The following is a 19,815-nucleotide window of genomic DNA, read 5'->3' on the forward strand; positions in this document are numbered from 1 at the left end:
AAAATGTCCAATTTTCGCATTTTTGATAAGGGGGTACCTCATCATTTTTTGCACAAATTTGAAAACCTGGAAAAATTTTAGCTGTGAATGCCATTTAATTGGAAATTTTATGACGAATCCAACCATGCATGACACTCCAACTTCTGACAATTATTTCGCAGGCTTTTTATTCAAAAACTGATTTTTAAGCGGTATTTTTGGGTTTTTGGCGAAATAAGAAAATAAAGCATTTCCTAAGAGTCTTTTTGTTGTAACTTGGCCAAAACAAGACGCATAGCCTTAACAGTGACTGTTTTGTACAGCTGGCAACCTATAAAATCCATCCCGATCGAATTCCAGAAAAAAACAATTTGTTTCGATATAAAAAACGATTTTTAAAGCCGTATTTTTAAAAATAACCAATTTTCGCTTTTTTGATAAGGGGGTACCTCATCATTTTTTGCACAAATTTGAAAACCTGGAAAAATTTTAGCTGTGAATGCCATTTAATTGGAAATTTTATGACGAATCCAACCATGCATGACACTCCAACTTCTGACAATTATTTCGCAGGCTTTTTATTCAAAAACTGATTTTTAAGCGGTATTTTTGGGTTTTTGGCGAAATAAGAAAATAAAGCATTTCCTAAGAGTCTTTTTGTTGTAACTTGGCCAAAACAAGACGCATAGCCTTAACAGTGACTGTTTTGTACAGCTGGCAACCTATAAAATCCATCCCGATCGAATTCCAGAAAAAAACAATTTGTTTCGATATAAAAAACGATTTTTAAAGCCGTATTTTTAAAAATGTCCAATTTTCGCATTTTTGATAAGGGGGTACCTCATCATTTATTGCCAAAATTTGAAAACCTGGAAAAATTTTAGCTGTGAATGCCATTTAATTGGAAATTTTATGACGAATCCAACCATGCATGACACTCCAACTTCTGACAATTATTTCCCAGGCTTTTTATTCAAAAACTGATTTTTAAGCGGTATTTTTGGGTTTTTGGCGAAATAAGAAAATAAAGCATTTCCTAAGAGTCTTTTTGTTGTAACTTGGCCAAAACAAGACGCATAGCCTTAACAGTGACTGTTTTGTACAGCTGGCAACCTATAAAATCCATCCCGATCGAATTCCAGAAAAAAACAATTTGTTTCGATATAAAAAACGATTTTTTAAAATGGCCAATTTTCGCATTTTTGATAAATTTTTTGACAAAATTTGAAAACCTGAAAAAATCCATCCTGATCGATTTCCAGAAAAAAAAAGAATTGTTTCGATATAAAAAATTAATGCCATTTGATTGAAAATTTTTTGACTTATTAATAATTTGACAGTTCAGAATTACGGTTTTAATTTTATTAAAATGGGATAACGATATCATAAAGCTGCCATAGGAACTATAGAACAATAGCTGCAAGGGTACATGAGCTTCGGCTTGCCGAAGTTTGCTTCCTTTCTTGTTTATTATTTTTTGTTTCTACTGTTTAAGTATTCTTAAATTTTAAAATAAGTACATATGAAGGGAACTGAAATACAACCAAATAAATTATAAAAAACGCAATACAAAATTAAAACATAATCTAAGCTAATTATTTAAGCCCTATAATAGTTACATTGTGTTATAATATGTAATAAATTAATTGGTAATAAATTATAATGCGTTTAATGTGTGCTTTGCATTACAAAAATTATTAAGACCAAAAAAAGGAAGCACAGTTAAACTCATATATAAAATCTTCGTAAACATCTTTTACCCACTGTACATGACTTTGATCTTCCTATATCAATGAGCAAAGCAACAAGAAAATAGAAACATGAGCAACGGGCTTGGGCACGCCCCTGCTTTATGGGGTCGGAAATGTCTCCTTCACTGCGTTGCAAACTTCTGCATTAAAAAGAAGGAGATTTCTGGTTAAGAATCCTGGCAAGTGCAGCCAAACCACGCTTGAAATTAGCGCCTTGCAAGGAGTTCCAAAGCTGATAACAGTTCCGCCGGTAGTGAATGGGAATTTGGTTCGCTGGCGGAACCGGTTCAACCACCCCTCGGATTCGCTTTGAGCACCTGGTGCTGTTTTTTTTAGCCTGCCACATTCCACAGGCAACGGACCTCGCAACTCGGACGACCAGCGTTCCACCCTTGCGGAAATACAGCTTTCGCCCTTAATATCGATCCTGGGCACGCGCTCTGCGCCAGAGTTCGACTTTCGGGATTTCGTACATTCGGACTTGCCGATTTTCGGACTTCGACTCGCAGGCTTTTCGAATTCGATTGGAGGCAACGAGTCTGCCGAGCAGCCAGCACCACTCGCAGTCGTTTGTGAGCGTTCGCAGCGCCAGGTACAGCCCATAGCCACAGCTCCAGAGATTGGGAGATTGAGAGATTCCGAGCTCCAGAGGCGCCTCTCTTCGAGCCAGAGCCACCCCGTTTCTACGTCCGCTGGGAAAAGGCCTGGGGCTGCTGCTGCTGCCAGTAGCTCTCGGCTTTCTCCCGCTACAATTATTTTTGCGTCGGAGAGAGGCTCGGGCGGAGAATTTTGGAGCCGAGGAGCTGAGAAAGCAGAGAGACACACATTGAGAGACCGTCCAATCACTGAAACCAAAAATATACTTTTTTTTGCTGTTCAAGTGCAAGTGCTTACAAAAAAAGAAGAAAAAACCATAGAGAAAAACACCCAAAACAAAGTGATATAAAAAAAGATTTGAATTAGAACTGAACTAACCGATGTCAATAATGGATTTGTGATGCCAAATTAGCTGGATGGAAATAAGTTTTCCGCTTTGCGCAGAATCAGTGAGAAGTGAGAATGCTGCTGGAAAAGTGCGCAAAAGCCTGACGACGATGGTTACGAGGACTTTTCCGACCGGGGTGTGGGGGTGGGTAGACCTGCGTAGGAGCTGCCAAGTGCAGAGGACAAGTGACATGGGACCCAACGGCTGCAGCTGACAGGTTTTCCAGGCAAAAGGACAGCGGCTGTGTGGGGATTTAACTTTAGAACAACATAGCTATACGCTACATATTTTGTGCGAGGAAATACCATCTCGAAAGCACGAGAACCAGCGAGTGGGTACATTAGGAAAGAGGGCAGCGAGTGCTCTCTTTCTCGCCTTTTTCTTACCCCCCCTTCGTCATGGACTCTCTTCTACTACGTTCCACAATCAAATACTACGATTACACACACACACACACACACACAGTTTTCCGAGTTGACATTTTTTTGGGGCAACGGCGTAAGCAAAATGCTACGCGGAGCGGCAGGCAAGACCAGCTAACTTGAGCACCACAAATTCCACGAAATCGGAGTACGAACCTTAGAACGCAGAAATCAGAAATCAGAAAACATTAAACAGAAATCAGTAATCAGAAACCAGATGCCAATATACCAAAATCTAGCTACCAATCGTTCGCTTGCTAATGAAATTTTCTTGTGTTTTCGATTTCTTGTTGCTGCTGCCGTCGTTTGTCTATGCAGCAAAGTGTTAAACGAACAAGCCAACAAACCAAATACAATTAACCAGAAACCGAATCCAAAGCCGAATACGAATCAGATCCAGAAGCAGAACTAGAGACAAGGGCAAGTCAGTCCAGCTAAGTTCAGAGCCAGGAGACAGGACAAAGGAGCCAAGGAGCTGAAAGAATTTTGAACAATGTGCGTCGCGCTGCGTCGTAATTTGTTGCTGCGGAGCCTCTGGGTCGTCCTGGCCATTGGCACCGCTCAGGTTCAGGTGAGTCACCGAATCCACACCATACCACACCACACTCCACGTTCGATACAATACCCATACCCCCTCGAAGCAACGAAAGAGTAAGCCGAAAGACCCGAAACACAGAACAGAAACACAAACCAAAACCGATGTTGAGACCGAAACTGAAACAGCACACTGGGACAAAATGGACTGCCCAAGAGAATCTTTTTTTTTTAAAGATAACTCTATAATAACACCATTCCGACGTTTTGTCACAATCTATATTTTTATACGATTCTAATTCATTTACTAATTGCGTGTATATGATTTTTTATATAATTAAAAGCAGAAATACTAATGTTAATTCTTATAGTTTTTAACGCAATGTAATTCCCATTTAAACCTTCGAATTTTTAGAAATTTTTTTCAAAATTAATAATTAATAAAATATGAGGGTTATAAATATTTATAACTGTTTTATAATCTTCTCTTATTGGTGTACAATCAAATAAATAAAATCTTGGACAAACCTACTTAATAATAATAATATAGTGCTGCTATAACAAAAAAAAGATTGTTCTATTGATACAATATTACACTGAAACTCTTCTTAAATGCCGTCGAAATCAAAACCATTTGTGTTTTTTTTTCTGCGTGCAACAAAAATCCCAACCACAGACGCACACACACACACACACACACACACACACGCACACACACTCGCATCCCGTCACGCACACATACGCATTGGGCGAGAGACAGATACACAAACACTTGAGCGGGTTTCTGTTTTCTGTTGTGGCCGTGGGCTAAGCAGCCGCTCAAAGTATGCTACGAAAATGTGCCATCGCTTAGCAGCGCCGCTCGAGGGTTTGAGGGGGTGGCTGGGGGGTGGTGGTGGCTCAGCCCTTGCCAAACTAACCAACACAAGGCGCGAGTGTGCGCAAATATTGGCTTAATTGAACCGTTTTCTTTTCGCTGGCTTGGGTTTTTCCCGTGGCTTTTCGGCTTACACAACCGCACAACCCAACAAAAAAAAATAAAACAGAAAGGCAAAGGCGAAGGAGACACCAATATTCGGTAGCAGCAGCAGCTGGCTCCAACTGGCAATTTGCATGCGAAAGCAGCAAAAGTGGCAGCGAAACTAATGAAGGCAGTTAGGCATTTTGATTCGGCACCCGTTGCGGCTGGCAATTATCATGGAAATTGAATGAGTGACCAGGTTATGGCCCTTTCATCGATTGGTGTTTGTTTTTAAAACCCCCAACTTCCTCCCCACCAAGAAAATCCCCTCAATTATTGCCCCGGCACATAGAGCTCTCCGCATAATCCCTAAATCGCACTGAGGCTGGTCCTGCATTCATCAGAGGGATTCTTATTCTTCTTCTCCGGGCGCATTCATCAATTCACAGGCACTCACATACACACACGCATAAACAGACACACTCATGCGTGGCAGGCTTAAACTGAAATGCTTTTTCAAATCATTTCAAAACAATTTGTGCCAGGGTCCTCCTCCATTTCCAGCTTTTCTTGGACGACCCACAATCGACGACGTCGACGTGCCTGGCCTTAACAATTTTCCTCAACGTTTTTTTCCCTTAAATAACTCAAAGCAATTTGCCTTGGCAACGGCCAGCGGACAACGGACAACGGACAGTCTTAAAGGGCGGTGGGCTGAACATTTTGTGGCAAAACAAAAACCTTATCAAATTCATATACATGCGGGAGAGCTCAAGTAATAGATGGAGGAGGAAGGAGCTGCTGCTGCTGCTGCTGCTGATGCTGTTTCACAGCTCCTAAGGATCCAAGGATCTAAGCAGGATCCAGGATACCGGCCCAATCCCGGCCAGGGGAGCGGTTAAGCTGCTTTATGGGCCCTTGCACTCTTTTCATGGCTTGTTTTGTATGCAGCCTGCAATTTGTTTTGCCCTTCTTTCTTTCATTCACTCTCCACCTATCTTGCCCCTTTGTTTGCCTGATACTTTAATGCCGCTATTCATGCTAGTTCGCCGCTGCCTGCAATTTATAACTGGACTGGATCCAGGGCCCTGGTCAGCCACCCACCACCCATCACCCACAGTTACACCAACCACCATGCACCACCACCCACTCCAGTCAGCCGTCACAGTTAGCGTCACCATTATCAGTGGCACGCATCGCCGTCGTCGTTTTTGTGGTCGTCGGTGGTTGCTTATGCCGCTTTCACCTTTCACCTATCACCACCCTCGTAGGGTGCTTTCCCTTGCCACTGTACTCGAAACGAAAAAAATAAAGGTATTTTAGATTAACTGAGTAGAGTGGCCCGACTATGGGATACTCATTCCTCACAGCCCTGTTACGAAATCTTATGTTACGACATCTTCTCAGCTAAAAAACATACCTATAAGTTGGCTCAAGGTCGTAGAATGCTTAAACACTTAATAAAAACAAAAAAACAAAGTTTTAAAAATTCGTTAACATATCTGTAATTGTCTTTGAAATATTATGAGTTTTGTCCTTTTTCTGAAAATTTAATCGCTGCAGTTTAATTCAATTAAAACAAATCAAGCAACCAGTTTTTTCTTCCGTTGGCCGTCTAATCAAAACCAATCGATCTGCATTCAAATATTTCTATAAACAAGTATTATATATTTCGCATTTTTTTTTTAAGGAATTCATAATTTTTAAGAAATGGCTAACAAATTTTGAGACATTTCTTCTGAGCTAAGAAACCTTAACTAAAGTGTCCCTTTGAAGTAAGATGATTTTTGGCTGTTTTATGGAGATTTAATCGGTAATAAGTTGCGATCTTGGTATGCCAAGTTTAGGAAAATATAGAAGCTTCCCTTCCAATCGTTTATAAAAATATATTATTGCTCTTAATTTTTAGTTGTGTACACTTTTTACCACTGACTTCGGTCCCACCTTCTTGCCCACCCCCTTGTTTAGCTATCCTTCTGCTGCTTGCATTTTTTCTGTGCAATTCCACTTTTTTTTGTTTAAGGACTTCACGTTCACATGTCTGACTCATCCACAAGGCAAAGCAGAAGGGAGGGGGCAACAGGACTGCAGGACACAAAGTGCAATATGCCCGAGCATCTCTCCAAACACTCGATGCCACCGCCCCCTGCTCCCCTAACAAAAAAAAAACCAGCCGCCCCTGGCAAAGGGAACACGCAATCGTCGCTGCCAAACAACCCATACAAAAGTCCCTTTCTACAGAGGAAAGGGGCTTACAAGGGGTGGCAAGAGGGTTGGTGAAGGGGGGGAGTGAGGGGAGGCCGGGTGTCGTTGGCCATTTGATTGTCGGCTGGGAGCTGCGAACTGTCGGCCAACTTTAGTTACCCATCCTCCGCCTTTAGAAAACCCCCTCTTCAATTGCACTGGAGTCAACTGAATTAGTCGGTTCGCTGCTTGCTGGCTGATAGAAGCCAGAGGCGTAGAGGGTGGCTTAGAGGGGGTGGGGGATATTGTATCCCCTCCCTGGGCCCAGAATGAATCATGCGGGAATGCGATCCAACCGCCGTAACGGAATTTCCCACAGCCACAAAACTTTTCAGGAATTCCGCGTTTCGATCCAAAAATGCACCGCTCTTCACTCTTCAAAAGCGAAATTCACAAGCAGAAAAATGTATAAAGTATTTTTAACTTCAAATATGACATATTCAACTTGATAGTGTTACACAACGTAGAATTGAGCAGCAAGCTATCATATTAAGTATACGCAGAGATCTTATATCAAGTGGGAATTCGATTTGTTTCGAACTTAATCGAAATCAATTAAATGTTATGAATACACAGGTTTTTCTGTTGGTTTCTTTTTAGTTTCTATTTTAGAAAAAAAATTTCCTTAGTAATTTAGGAAAGCAAAATCACTTTTAAGAAATGTTTTTTCTCGAAAATGAACCAATTTACGCATTTATTTTTCTAACCCAAAAATTAATTTATTTTATATCATCCCTTTATATGAGCCAAACTGATACGTTTCTTTCTTTTTAGGTAATATTAGTAAGTTTCTGACTATGTGCACAAATTTTCGCAGATATGCCAATCCTTTTGCTCTCAGTGTAAAAACAGAATCCGCCTTCAGGGGCGCCTCCACATGGGGTTCACGCTGCACTGACCACAGTTCGTGATTGGGTTAAGTTTTGGTTTCAATGTGGTTTGTAGTTGGTCAGCCGGAGTAAGTCACTTACGCAGTCACATTCTCTGCCCGCTGGTCCACCATCACCATCACCATCAGCATCAGCATCAGCATCAGCATCAGCATCAGCATCAGCATCTGCATCCCCATATCCATATCCACCTCCATTCCCATTCCATTCCACTCCTGCTGCTGTGTCCTGTGTGTCCTGCGACCCGTTTCCTTTGTCATTTGTCAGTCTGAGCGTTGTCCACGTCCTGTCCATCGTTCATTAGTTGTGGTGTCGATGTCGCACACATAACATATACATACGTATGTGTGGGCAAAGATGGAGCGTTGGGCTGGTGCTTTTGGGTAGAGACTCTGTAACTCAGTAACTCGGTAACTGTGCAGTGACCCCAACTTCCCAACGATTCCCCCGCCAGGACCCTTCTCCTTTTGTCTGTCCTCCGCAGCTCGTTTGGTTTTGTTTCGTTTCATTTCGTTTCGTTTCGTTTCGTTTGGTTGCCTTGGCTTGGCTTGGCTTTCAAGTTGGCTCGATTCGACGCGGATCGGATCGGTTTAGGTTTGGCTTTACGTATTCCTCGTATTCGTATTCGTAATCGTATTCAGCTTGACCTCCCCATTTGAACCACCCAGCACCCCGTATCCTGTTACAAAGCATTTACGCTTCAATGATTTTTTTCGATTATGCATTTTACTCATTTTCATTTCAACGTTGACAAAGGCTGTGGCCCAGGACTAGGGCTAATGTGGCCATTGTCCGTGGCTCAGTTGATGTGTCAGAGTTGCAGGAATTAGGGTTAAGTGCTGCTGCCCAGCAGCGATGTTCTGTCTCTGTCTCCGTTTTAGTCTCTGTATCTGTCTCTCTCACAGGGCTTTTATTGGGGCTCTTGAAATCGCAGAACACCTTCGAGTGGGGGATTGTATGTTAGGCCAGCGTGGGTCAACAATTTTTATACGGCAAGGTGACGACTTTCCAGCCCCGCTGATAATGCTGATAATGATGCCCCCGCTCTGATATACATAATGATGATGGTGATGATGACGATGACTCACAATCGAGCAAATGAACCAGAATGAATGACAAACGTAAACGAAACGAAATGAAATGAAACCAAATGAAAAAAAATGGGTGGACGGTCCCTGTCCGTCGGGCAAAGAGGCATAAAAAATGTCGCTTGCAGGGTCAAAAGGTGGGTGAGTGGCTATGAGGATATAAAAAAGAGAGTGGGCAGGGGATTGAAATAAAGCCTTAAGGTGGAAACAAGAGTCCTAGGTTGGGCGGGACCATATAGTGAAAGGGTAAATGAGATAAGTTAGACAGGCTATGATTTAAGATGATCTTAGATATATAATAGATCCCACTGCTTAGTAAATAAACCAGGACTTCCCTTTTTCTCTGTTTAACTTATTCTAAGCCAGAACAGTATCAAATGCCAAATGAGATGGGTTTGACAGGGTTTGATTTAAAATTCCATTGGCTAAGAAAAAATATTCAAGAATCCCTTATTTTCTAAACAGTAACAAAAATACAAAAAGTTAAAGCAGTACACTTGTAGCTCTATAGAAAATTAGAGATCTGGAAGAGGAATAAAATGGGTTAAGGTCTTTTGGGTGTATTTCGAGAGGAGAGGCAACGACTTCTACTGTTGTAGACTGTCATGCCGAGTTATTTACACTGCAATATACCCCCAAAGTATTCCGAACTTGGAGTCAAACTAACCCAAAATATATCGCTTACCCTCTACCAATCACTGGCACTCCGCAAAAAAGAGGTGAAGACCATCGGGAAAACTTAACCAGTGCAAACTGGAGGGTGGTGGAGGGTTCGTTTTTGGACTGCAGAAGCTGGAACATAAAAAGTTCCTCCGTCACAGTACTTCTTCGAGCCACAAACATGCCCTCTCTTTCACTATTTGTGTTGCACGTCTTTGGCACAGCCGTGCGGTAATGTTTTATACATTTGTATGGCAAACATATACGAGAGGGAAAAACTTCCCTAGTCGGAGGGGGCGGGAAGAGGAAGGGGGTGTGGCAGTGGCAGTGGCAGCGACAACGTGCCGGGCTAAAATTGTGGCAGGTGCTTGAATTTGGCATTTTGTTGACTGAGCCTGAACGACTTTTCTTGTAGCTATAGTCCAGCCCCCACATACCCCCCATTTTGCTCCTTGTACTACTGCTATTTTCGTGGTTGCTGTTGTTGGTGGCACAGCCGCATGCATTATTTGTTCGAGTGGTTGAGGGGCCGGTGACTTGGTGGGTGGGATGGTTGGGATGGTTGGTAAAAGGTGTCGCCCGTCGCCTGCCCAATAGTTCGTTGCTGATTTCATTTGAGTAGCACGAATGGCATTTTCTCAATCGAATGGCAGGCCCTTTTTCCCCACCTTTTTTGAACGGATCTGGGTTAGGTCTTGAAGCCCTGAATCGCTGCCATACGCTGGGAATAAAGCCCGACTCGAGTTGACTTGACTTTTCCACTCGAATGGCTTGGGCAAAGCTCCTCTGGAAATCGCAAATGGCAAACAGACGGCGGGGATTTCGAGATGGGAGGCTCTGTGGAGCATCATTATCGATGGTGTCATTAGCAATGAGCATCGAGTGGCTTCCTTATGCTGCGAATTGAATGGATGGATTCGGTTAGGGGGAGTAGTGTGTCCTTAGAATAAATCATTCAGATTTACTATACGTGCAATCTGCTCGAATGCTCCAATGGAAGGCAGTTATTTATGGCTAGGATTAAATATTAGGGGGAAAATCCGAGGGCTAAAAAAACTGACTGAAAGGTAAAGAAGTTTGTGCCAGCCTAACTCAAAAGGTCTGATGTGTATTGCAGTCTTGATGAATAAACCATTTAAAGCCTATCTATTTCATATGCTATACAACCACAAGGGGATTAATAAAAGCCTATATAGTGGCTTATATTGGGTGGACAATCCTACGTTTTTTGGTAATTTTAATTGAATTGCGGCCACCGCAAAAAATGCCAAAAACTCCTTTCTCTTTTGAATAATCAAATTTGGTATGCACAGATAGATCCCCAACTCGTTTCTATATTTATATATACTATATGTATATAAATATATGGTATACAGAATAGTATAGTGTAGTATATGAACAAACAAGCTGCTAATTACGTGACCCAATTAATTCTAAGCACACATCGGGGGCAGGAGGGGTCACACATTTTCGTTGGCTCTTCAAATGATTTTTCACTGGTTTTCCTTCTGACCCGTTGCTCGTATTTTTCCACTTTTGATGCTTTTCATTTGTCGACTCCGCCGGCCGTCGACATAAAAATACAGGACTACAGAAATACAGAAATACAAAAATACTGAAATGCGAAAACCGAAATGTTTATTTGAAATGTGTGCGCCAGGAAATACATTTGCAGCAGTGTCGTCCCCTCTTTCCTTTTCTCCTCTCATCTCCATTCCACAACCAGCAACAACATTTAATTTTGCTGCCTTTTTGTGCGGCACGGAAAATCCAATTTTATTTGCATTTTCATTAACAGCAAATAATAAAACGGAAATATGATTTTTATGCCATTGCCATGCCGGGCGGATCCAGAGCAGCTGCTCCGCCCACTTTACTCCCATCCACTCGCCAACTCGCCCCCCACCGGCCACGCCCCCATTCTGGCCAGGGCCACCGCCCACTTCCAGGCCATTACAGCGTGCATTTCCGTTTTTTTTTTTTTTTTTGGCATTCCGCTCCGGCCGAACTACTCCTCCGCCCCTCGCAACCCGACGTTCCTCCTTGTTGCCGTTGTTGCCGGGTGATTATAAGCAATTTGTGCTATAAAATCGCAATATTGCATTTTCGGCTGTGTTTTTCTTTCTGCCTCCCAGCCACTTTCCACTTTCCCAGGCCATCCTGCCATACTGGGCAGCTCCCTTTTTTGCCTGCCCACCTGCACCTCGGCACTTTCCATTTTCCACTTTTCTGGCCGATTCCTCGATTGGATTATTTTTCAATTGGCAGCAGAGTTTTCGCTTCCTTGGATTTCCCTTAGAGCATAACGAGTTTGAATCATTCAATCTCACTGCCCTGGGCGAAATTGCATTTCCCCGGAATGTAAGTGCACAAATAGAGCAGGCGAAAGTAGAGTAGAGCAGGCGAAGTAGAAAAATGTGATCAAATAAAGCCAAGTTCTTGAATGGTCTACTAAACCGATTATCAACATAGAAACATTTGAATGTTTGTCGGTGCTAATCATTTGGAAACAATGCGGCTAAAATAACAGTTTTTTTTTTACAGAATTATAAGTTTTAAAGTCTATAAAACTGCCAAAAACATTGTGTTTTTTAAAAGGGGAAACCTTATCGTCGTTGTTAATTTTGCCATAATAAATTACAAAACTTCTCAAAACTCATTTGTGGCCAACTTTTAAAAAAATGGGTTGCCTTTAAAAAAAAAATTCTTGATGTTGCGGAATAATAGTTGTACACAGTTTTCAACAATCATATAGTTTTATTTGTGATTATCAAGCTGTCAACAATTTCAGCATCTAAAGGCCTTGAACAGATTTGGGGTTTTTGTTTTAATTTAACCATCTGAATGCCCCTCAGTTGGTTCACCCATTAAATGGCTGCCTGGCACGGACGTTTCCTTATTTTCCACTTAGTTATTCCCTGCATTCATTCGTTCACTTATTCATCCCAAGCTCATTTCATTCATCATTTGAGTGCTGTTCGAGGATACCCTGCGGACATCGCTTGACCTCCTCTTCCTCATCATTGACGGTCCGGCCGGCGGTTGTCCGTTCTTGCCATTCCGTTTTCCACTTTTCCATTGTCAATCGATGATTTCCGGGAGAAAGTTCCCAACTGCGAGCGGCATCGAAGTTGGCGAGGGCAAACAATGAAAGCAAATCAAAGGCCAGGCCCCGCAAAATCCCCCGCCGGCGGCAACTTCGTTTGACACTTAAATGCATCCGCTTTTGCCTTTAGCCCTTCGCTACTCCCGAAGTCCTATGGTCCTGTTCTTGGTTCATGTCCTGGCATATTCCCCAAATCCCATTTGGCTATCAGCACGCCGGCAGTCACAGATGGGTGGGGTGGTTTTTCGTCCTTTTTTTTTTTTTTTGGCTGGAGAGGGTGTGGGAGGCGTGGCCTGTTGTCAACTGATGCCCTGCGATCGAACAAACCATTTGAGGGCCATAAAAGTGGGCACAGTGCCTCACATGAGTGAAGACGGGGGGCAGCGCAATATTTGCGACATAAAATTTGCTATTAAATTAAATTTTATTTGCACATTCATTCAAAATACAACAAAATATGCCCCAACACGAAAGGGGGCCAAAAAATAAAGCGAGAATCGTGCTAAGAAAATGCGGGGAAAATGGAGTCAGAGCCCGCCGCCACCGTTTGTTGCAGAAATTGATTCGATGTCAGATTTTATGACCGCGTTTGCAGATAATGAAATTTATCCGCACCGACAGCCCGAGAAGGATAAACACTCAGAGTCGGGGACGTGAAGTGATGGGAAGGGAAGTGAGGGGAAGGGGTTAGACAAATGGATTGACGGTTAGTCAATCGCCCAGTCATTCACTCTTTCAGTCAGTCGTACGTGCAGACAGCTCAAATGGGCGGTGGCAGGAGCAAGGATAAGGAATACGATTACGATTACGAATACGAATACGAATACGGATACGGCAGAGAAATGATTAAACTAAACAAATGGCTGCAGGAGCGAGTCGGAGAAAATATGCGTGTTTGTAGCAGCATTGCATTTGAATGAGCTCGGTCCTTGATGAATGTGGTAAATGAATATTCAGCATGGGGTAGATGCAAATTCAAAAGCTTTTACTCTGAGTTCGAATTGTATGTGTTCATTGAACAATGAAGTCGCAAGTTCATAGCAACCATACACCTTGGAAACTGCTCGTTTTCACATGATTTAATTTCACTAGATACATTATTTTCAATTTATAACAGAGTAATTGCAAAACAAAGTAAAGTCATAGCAACTAAACCTGAAAATCCTTTAAGGGCGGCTGCAACTCTATTGTTTGGTATAGCTGATCACCAAGAGACATTTTACACACATAGGGCCGAGTTTAGGCGAGGATTTAAATAAATCGAAGTTTATGGCGCTGCCATCTGTTTCACACTCCACAGAGGGTGGTATGTATGTATGAAAGGAGGGGGGTTTTCGTGGGACCATGAATCATCTAGCTGCTGCCAAAGGGACCGTTGCACATGCCAGCGCTTTGGCATGCAACCATAGAATGCGATCTGCCCTCCATCTGTACCCCGTATCCATGGTTCTGGCGACTCTTCCGTCTGACACGTTACAAACTGGAATGGAGAATAGAGAATAGAGAATAGAGAATGCAGAATGCAGAATGAATCCAGAAGAAGTAGGAGGAATGTGCGTTATAGGGGGTGCGAGATAACGCATATTGTTTTGGTTCCCCCCATTTGGCCTCGTCTCACTTAATAAAATAATGTTGTATGCGTTGCGGCGCATAATGGCCACCACACACACAGCTGCACTGGCGTCTCTATTAAATTCATCTGTGCCACCAAATTGCCACAGCAGCAGCCATCTAATGGCCAGTCTGACTGTCTGTGTGAGTGTGTGTGTGTGTGTGTGTGCGTGTGTGTTTGTTTGTGTGTTTATGCCTTTGTCACTTGGGTTCTATTAGGCACAAGCAAACACACACATGTGTGGGTGACTTGCTGTACTTTATCGTTTAAATATTTCGAGTGCCACAGCGAGAAGGCGAGAAAAAGCTCATTGCGTTGTCTGCTATGCAGGGCACATAATCCGTATGGGTATGTGGGTGTTTGGGTCTAGAGCTCTTGTATGCGACAATAGCACCAAAATCCCCAAACCCAAAGCCCAAACACACCATTTCTCCCCCCTGGCAAGACAAATTTTTAGTGCTGCCGTCAAAGTAATGACTTTTTAACGTCTCGCATGCGCGATCCCCTGTCTAGTTACTTGGCGCCCCCGGGTGGACGCATGTGTGTGTGTGTGTGTGTGTGTGTACAGTGTATGTGTGTGCAGTGTATGGCGTGTAGCGTGCAAAGTGTAATGTGTAGTGGGTGGGTAACCATAAAAGTCAATTGCCATTTAAGTGCTGATTTGTGCGATTTATTGATTAATGCCGCCTGCCAAAGACACAAACTGTACCCCGGCGGCGATACACTTTTTTTTTTTTTATCGATAGTTGTACATAATCGAATGTCTTCATCGATGCCTCGACGCATTTTATGAACTGTTCGAGCGGTAAATTTGATGATGTACCACATTTGACCCACAGAACGCACTGGCTCACTTTTATTGTTACATTTCTGTGTGTTGAGCAAGGCTTATGGCCTCGGAACGTGTGTGGCCAGCCAAGCGGCAAACGAGTAAACCGAGTGGAAAAGACACAACTAACAGTGGGGGGTGGATGGGGTTGATTGGGAATTATAAATTTATAAAAGGGGGCGGGCAAGATTGAAGGCATTCCCTACGGTTGTGGGTGGCTTAAAAGTTCCCATTCGATTTCGATTTTGTTTTTAAGCCACTCGAAAGTCGAGAAAATGAAATACACAGATCGCCCCCCCCCTTTTTCGCCAGCCTTCTGGCAGCTGCCACGCCCATGGCAGGGACCGGAAAAAAATGTTTGTGTCGTAAATAAATCGGACAAAGAATGGCGTAGGGGCGATCTGCGCACAAAAGTATGCTACAAAATTGTTTAAGCGAGCTGAAGAGTGGTGAGGGGTGGGGGTGGGTGGTGGTGGTTTGATGGGGCCGAGTCCCAACGTAAATAAAACTGTATTGATATTGAGAATGCCCTCCAATCTCCTGCTGGTGTCACATTATGGGCGAGTAAAAAATATATTTTATCGCTGGCAAACCCTTCACTCATGCATATGTATATGTGGACGACGTACGAGTGTGTGTGTTTAGTTTTTACACAGACAGCCACAGGAAATTGGAGTTGGGGCTGGAAATGAAAAAGGACCCTCGAAGCGGCCTCACAAATACTGTGATTGAGTGGCGACTGCATCTGTTGTGATTTTGCGGTTGACAGTCGAGTTAATTTGCCCGCCCCTTCTCACTTTCCTGCCCTCCTTCACAACCGATTTATAGTATATCTATTTGGGGGTGGTTGGGGCTTGAGCTAGCGTCAATCGCTTTTTAATATCCCTTCTCAATGATACGGAAAATTAAGTGGTTAACACTGAATGCCGGGCAAAGATCTCCCCCGCAATCCTCGGTGACTTTTGTTGCCAACTGTACCCTTTTTTGGGTTTAAAGATGATGAGGGACCTAACGACATTTCCGAATTAAACCCTTGCGGGCAGGGGTTTGTCAGGCTTTGTTAAGCAATCGATTGTTTCGAGTTGCTGGTCATGATTGGTAATCAGCTTAATGTATGTTAAGCTGGGCTTGGATTCAAGGATGGGACATTCATTCGAAGAGTTAGACAGAAAATACATTTTCAGTGATTTTATGATTTAAAATCCAAAATCTAGCTTTCAGTTATTTTTATATTGCAAGCATATCAATATCTTTTGAGCTGCAAGCTCAATTTTATTTTAGTTTACTAACAAATACAAAGCAATATTTTATAACCTTTGAGCTGCAATCGATATGCCAGGAACAACTGTGATATGGCCCCTGACCCCATATCGAAAGCCAAAGGCAGAGCCAAAGCCGTAACCCCAACCTAAATTCCCAACTAAAACCCAAAACCCGAAACCCTTGTGCATGCATTACACACATGTGTTTGTGTGTGCTCCGTGGTGTTGGCAAAATGTTGATGTCGACGTGTTTTTAATTTAAATTTTTGCCCTGCCTTTCGCTCTCTGCCTCGTTTCGCACGATTCGGCATTTTGTTGCTTTTGCCGCTTTGCCACTTTTGCTGTTTAGTTATTTCGCCTATTTGCATTTATCTTTCGGTGGTCTTTTCCCTTTTGGCCGAAATAACTTTTTGGCCACGATTTCCCAGTGTTGTGCTCTGTGAGTGAAGTGGAAAGTGAAAGAAAATGTCCGAAGAAGAAGAGAAATATGCATATAAAGAGCGGAATTTCCCTGACTTTGGGCTCCCTGATCTGGGGGATTTCGAATGGGATTGGGGATTGCGGACTGCGGACTGAGCGCTGCCCTCGTCTTTGTATTCATAATTGAAATGAGTTCCACCCCCCTAACCCCTCTCAATATAAACTCAATCGGGTTTTGAGTTAAATGTTTTAGGGTATTACTTTTTTTATTTTCGTTGTGTGGCTTAGGCGGGTCTGAGGTCCAATGGCCTGGAAACACGAGAAGCTGAAACTGAATCTGATTTTGAATGCGAATGCGAATGCAAATGAATGCTCGACCTTGTGCTGGCCAGCGAAATAAAGACGGGCGATGGTTGGTTGGTGGAGAAGGGTGGAATGTGGCCATTGTGCAACAAAAACTATTGTCTGTTTCAGCGTGGGTGTGGATGATATAAAAAAGACAAGGGGGGAGGGGTGGAGTGTGCCTTGGGCACAGCGCAACTTTCTCAAGAGTTGCTAATGCTTGAGCTTTATCTGCGCTCGCCTTATGGGCCTCCAGGGTTCGCTCTCTCTTTCTCTCTTCCCTCTCCCTCTGCCTCTCTCTCTTTCGCAACCAACCACTTGCAGCCCCTTTCCCCATTTGCCCCCTTTTCTCTCAGCTTAGCTCGCCAATGTTTGTTAAACTTTTGGCCTCGTTGAGGAAAATACATTTTTGGCAGCCTTTTAGCCTGGTAGCAGCTGTTTCGGGGGGGTAGCGCCACCAGTGCCATCAGCGCCACCGTTTTTGTGGTAGGTTCTCGATGCCGGCGGCAGATTTCACCACGCTTTTTGCATGTGTCGAGCTGCCTTTGGCAAAAAAAAAAAGGAGGTAAATGTAAGTCAGGAGGGTGCGCTGCCAAGTGGGTGGTGCTCTATGCTCTATGGGCTAAGCGTCGACAGCATCGTTTGCTGCTCGTCTATTTTACACAAATTATTTTGAATTTATTTCGGTTTACCTGTCCCCAGGCCACCGCACCCTCCCCCATCTACGCCCCTGCCATCCACCTTTCTCTACCTGTATTTGTGTATAGTATACTTTTCTGCGCTACAGAAAAGGTTCAAGAAGCAGCAGAAAACCAATTTCAAGCATTCATTCCAGACGCAACTGAGCGAGAGAGATGGCAAAAGGGTGTCTGTGTGGTGGATGGTTGGGTGGGTGCTTTAATTTCCTCCGGCTCTTTTACATAGTGACGACAGCAGCCGCCCCGTGCCACCGTATACCCAAACCCAAGCCACCCGTTAAACGTCCCCCACATTCCCCGCACGACTTTGAAATACGCTTCAAATTTACTTTGATATCCTTTTAATTTGTTGTTCTCCCTCCTGCTCCTTTACCTCCTTTACCTCCTTTACCTCCATCACCTCCGCCTCCCCGCTTCACTGCTTAGTGGGTGATGAATGGAACAGTAAACTTTTGTTATTCTTACCCACCTAACCAGCCCCCTTTCAACCGCCTTTGTGGGTTAGCAGGGTTTCAATGTCTTAATTAGAACATTGTTTGCTGGAAATTTTCAACTTGTTAGAAATAAGAGATAGAGAAAATGCGAAAGTTTGGGGATAGGAGTGGGGGTGTGTTGAATTCGAGGCGTGGAAGTGGGATGTCAGGGGTTTTGGGTGCTCTTGGGATTCCCACAACCAGAACACTCCCATCCCCCCCAAAGGATCATAACTTTAATTGCAAGGACACTTCAGTTCGGAGCGAAGAATTCCCTCAACTGCATTTACAATCACCCCGAGTGATAGTTCGAACCCTCCCTGCTATAAAACCTCAATTCACTGAGCTCTCCAGCGATTTCGGGGCGACTTGGCGTATGTGGCACAAAGTTGTTGAACCCAGCAAATTGCCAAAAAAAAAAAAAAAGAGAAAAAAAAAATAAGAAAAACAATCTAACAAACCAAGACAAAAACGAAGAGTGGAGTGGAATATCGATTTTATTTTATTGACACGAAAAATTGCGCCTTGAAATATGCAATGCAAAAGTGGAAAATTCAAGCCAAGACGCAGTGTGACGAAGGGGTAGGGGTGGGGGGGGAAGGGAGCGGAGGGGGGCGCAGGACATGTGGAAGTGGAACAACAGCAGCAGATAAGAGTCATAAAAACGCACACTCAGGGGCGGCGGCGGTGCAGGCGGCGCACCAAGTGGGGCTTCCAAAGGGGGTGGTGACTGCCATGGGTATTTCTTAACCCAACAACGAACTGGCAAATGATAGCACAAGCACAAAGGGGCAAAATCTGAGAGAGACGGCACTAACGATTATGATGATGACGACAAAAGGAACGAGGAAGCAGCAGCAGAAGCACAGCCCAAAATACCCTTCCAAATGGAGTGCTCCTATAATAGGATTATAGAAAATCACGTTACAGCAATATGCAAAAATTGGTTGATTTAGTTTCGAAACAATCAATTCTCTTCTTAGAAAAACGACTACTGAGAGAATAATAATGTATACAAAACAAATCGTATAGAAAGGGGAATTTTCATTTAATTTAAATTTTGTAAAAAATCTTCCGCGACACTTAGTTTTTGTATTTCTTACTATATAGAGTTACTAATATAATATACACAATTCTTTCATTTTTAAAGAGTATTTGTGGTAAATGAGAATCACAAAAACTGATGCCAAGGCGAAACCTAAAGGCAAACGAACGTCAGTGACAAAAATGCCAAAATAAATGAGACTGCGACAAAGTAAACTTCCTATTTTCCGCCCCCTTTCCAACCCAAGCCCCCCCTTCACCAGCCTTCACCGCCCCTGACCCACGCAGAAATGAGCAACAACAAATGCAGACACACAGGGACAAGGAGTGTGTGAGGAGAGAGAGAAGGATAAATAACGCAAGAAGAAGAAACGAAATTACGTGTAGGATTCGCTCGTTTTTTGGACTTTCCTTATAATATTCTTTTTTGAGGGTTGCTTTTCTGTTGTTTTGGTCTATGCCGTTTTTTTTTTATCGTGTTTTTTGTGTTATTTGTGGATTTGAAGTAATGCAGA

General features: G+C 43.2%; 1 protein-coding gene across 10 annotated transcripts in view; it reads left to right on the forward strand.

Annotated features, from left to right (window-relative positions):
- The first annotated feature begins 2,083 nt into the window (after positions 1-2,083).
- The window catches only part of LOC128264140 (amyloid-beta-like protein), a 56,108-nt gene continuing 38,376 nt past the window's right edge, over positions 2,084-19,815 (forward strand). For all 10 annotated transcript variants that reach the window (XM_052999494.1, XM_052999495.1, XM_052999493.1 and 7 more), the window contains exons 1-2: positions 2,084-2,322; positions 3,456-3,708. In XM_052999494.1, the coding sequence (XP_052855454.1) occupies positions 3,631-3,708 (78 nt within the window). In that variant the 5' untranslated portion in view covers positions 2,084-2,322; positions 3,456-3,630. The remainder of the gene's footprint in view (positions 2,323-3,455; positions 3,709-19,815) is intronic.

This window comes from Drosophila gunungcola, unplaced genomic scaffold (genome assembly GCF_025200985.1).
Source record: "Drosophila gunungcola strain Sukarami unplaced genomic scaffold, Dgunungcola_SK_2 000057F, whole genome shotgun sequence".
Taxonomy (NCBI): domain Eukaryota; kingdom Metazoa; phylum Arthropoda; class Insecta; order Diptera; family Drosophilidae; genus Drosophila; species Drosophila gunungcola.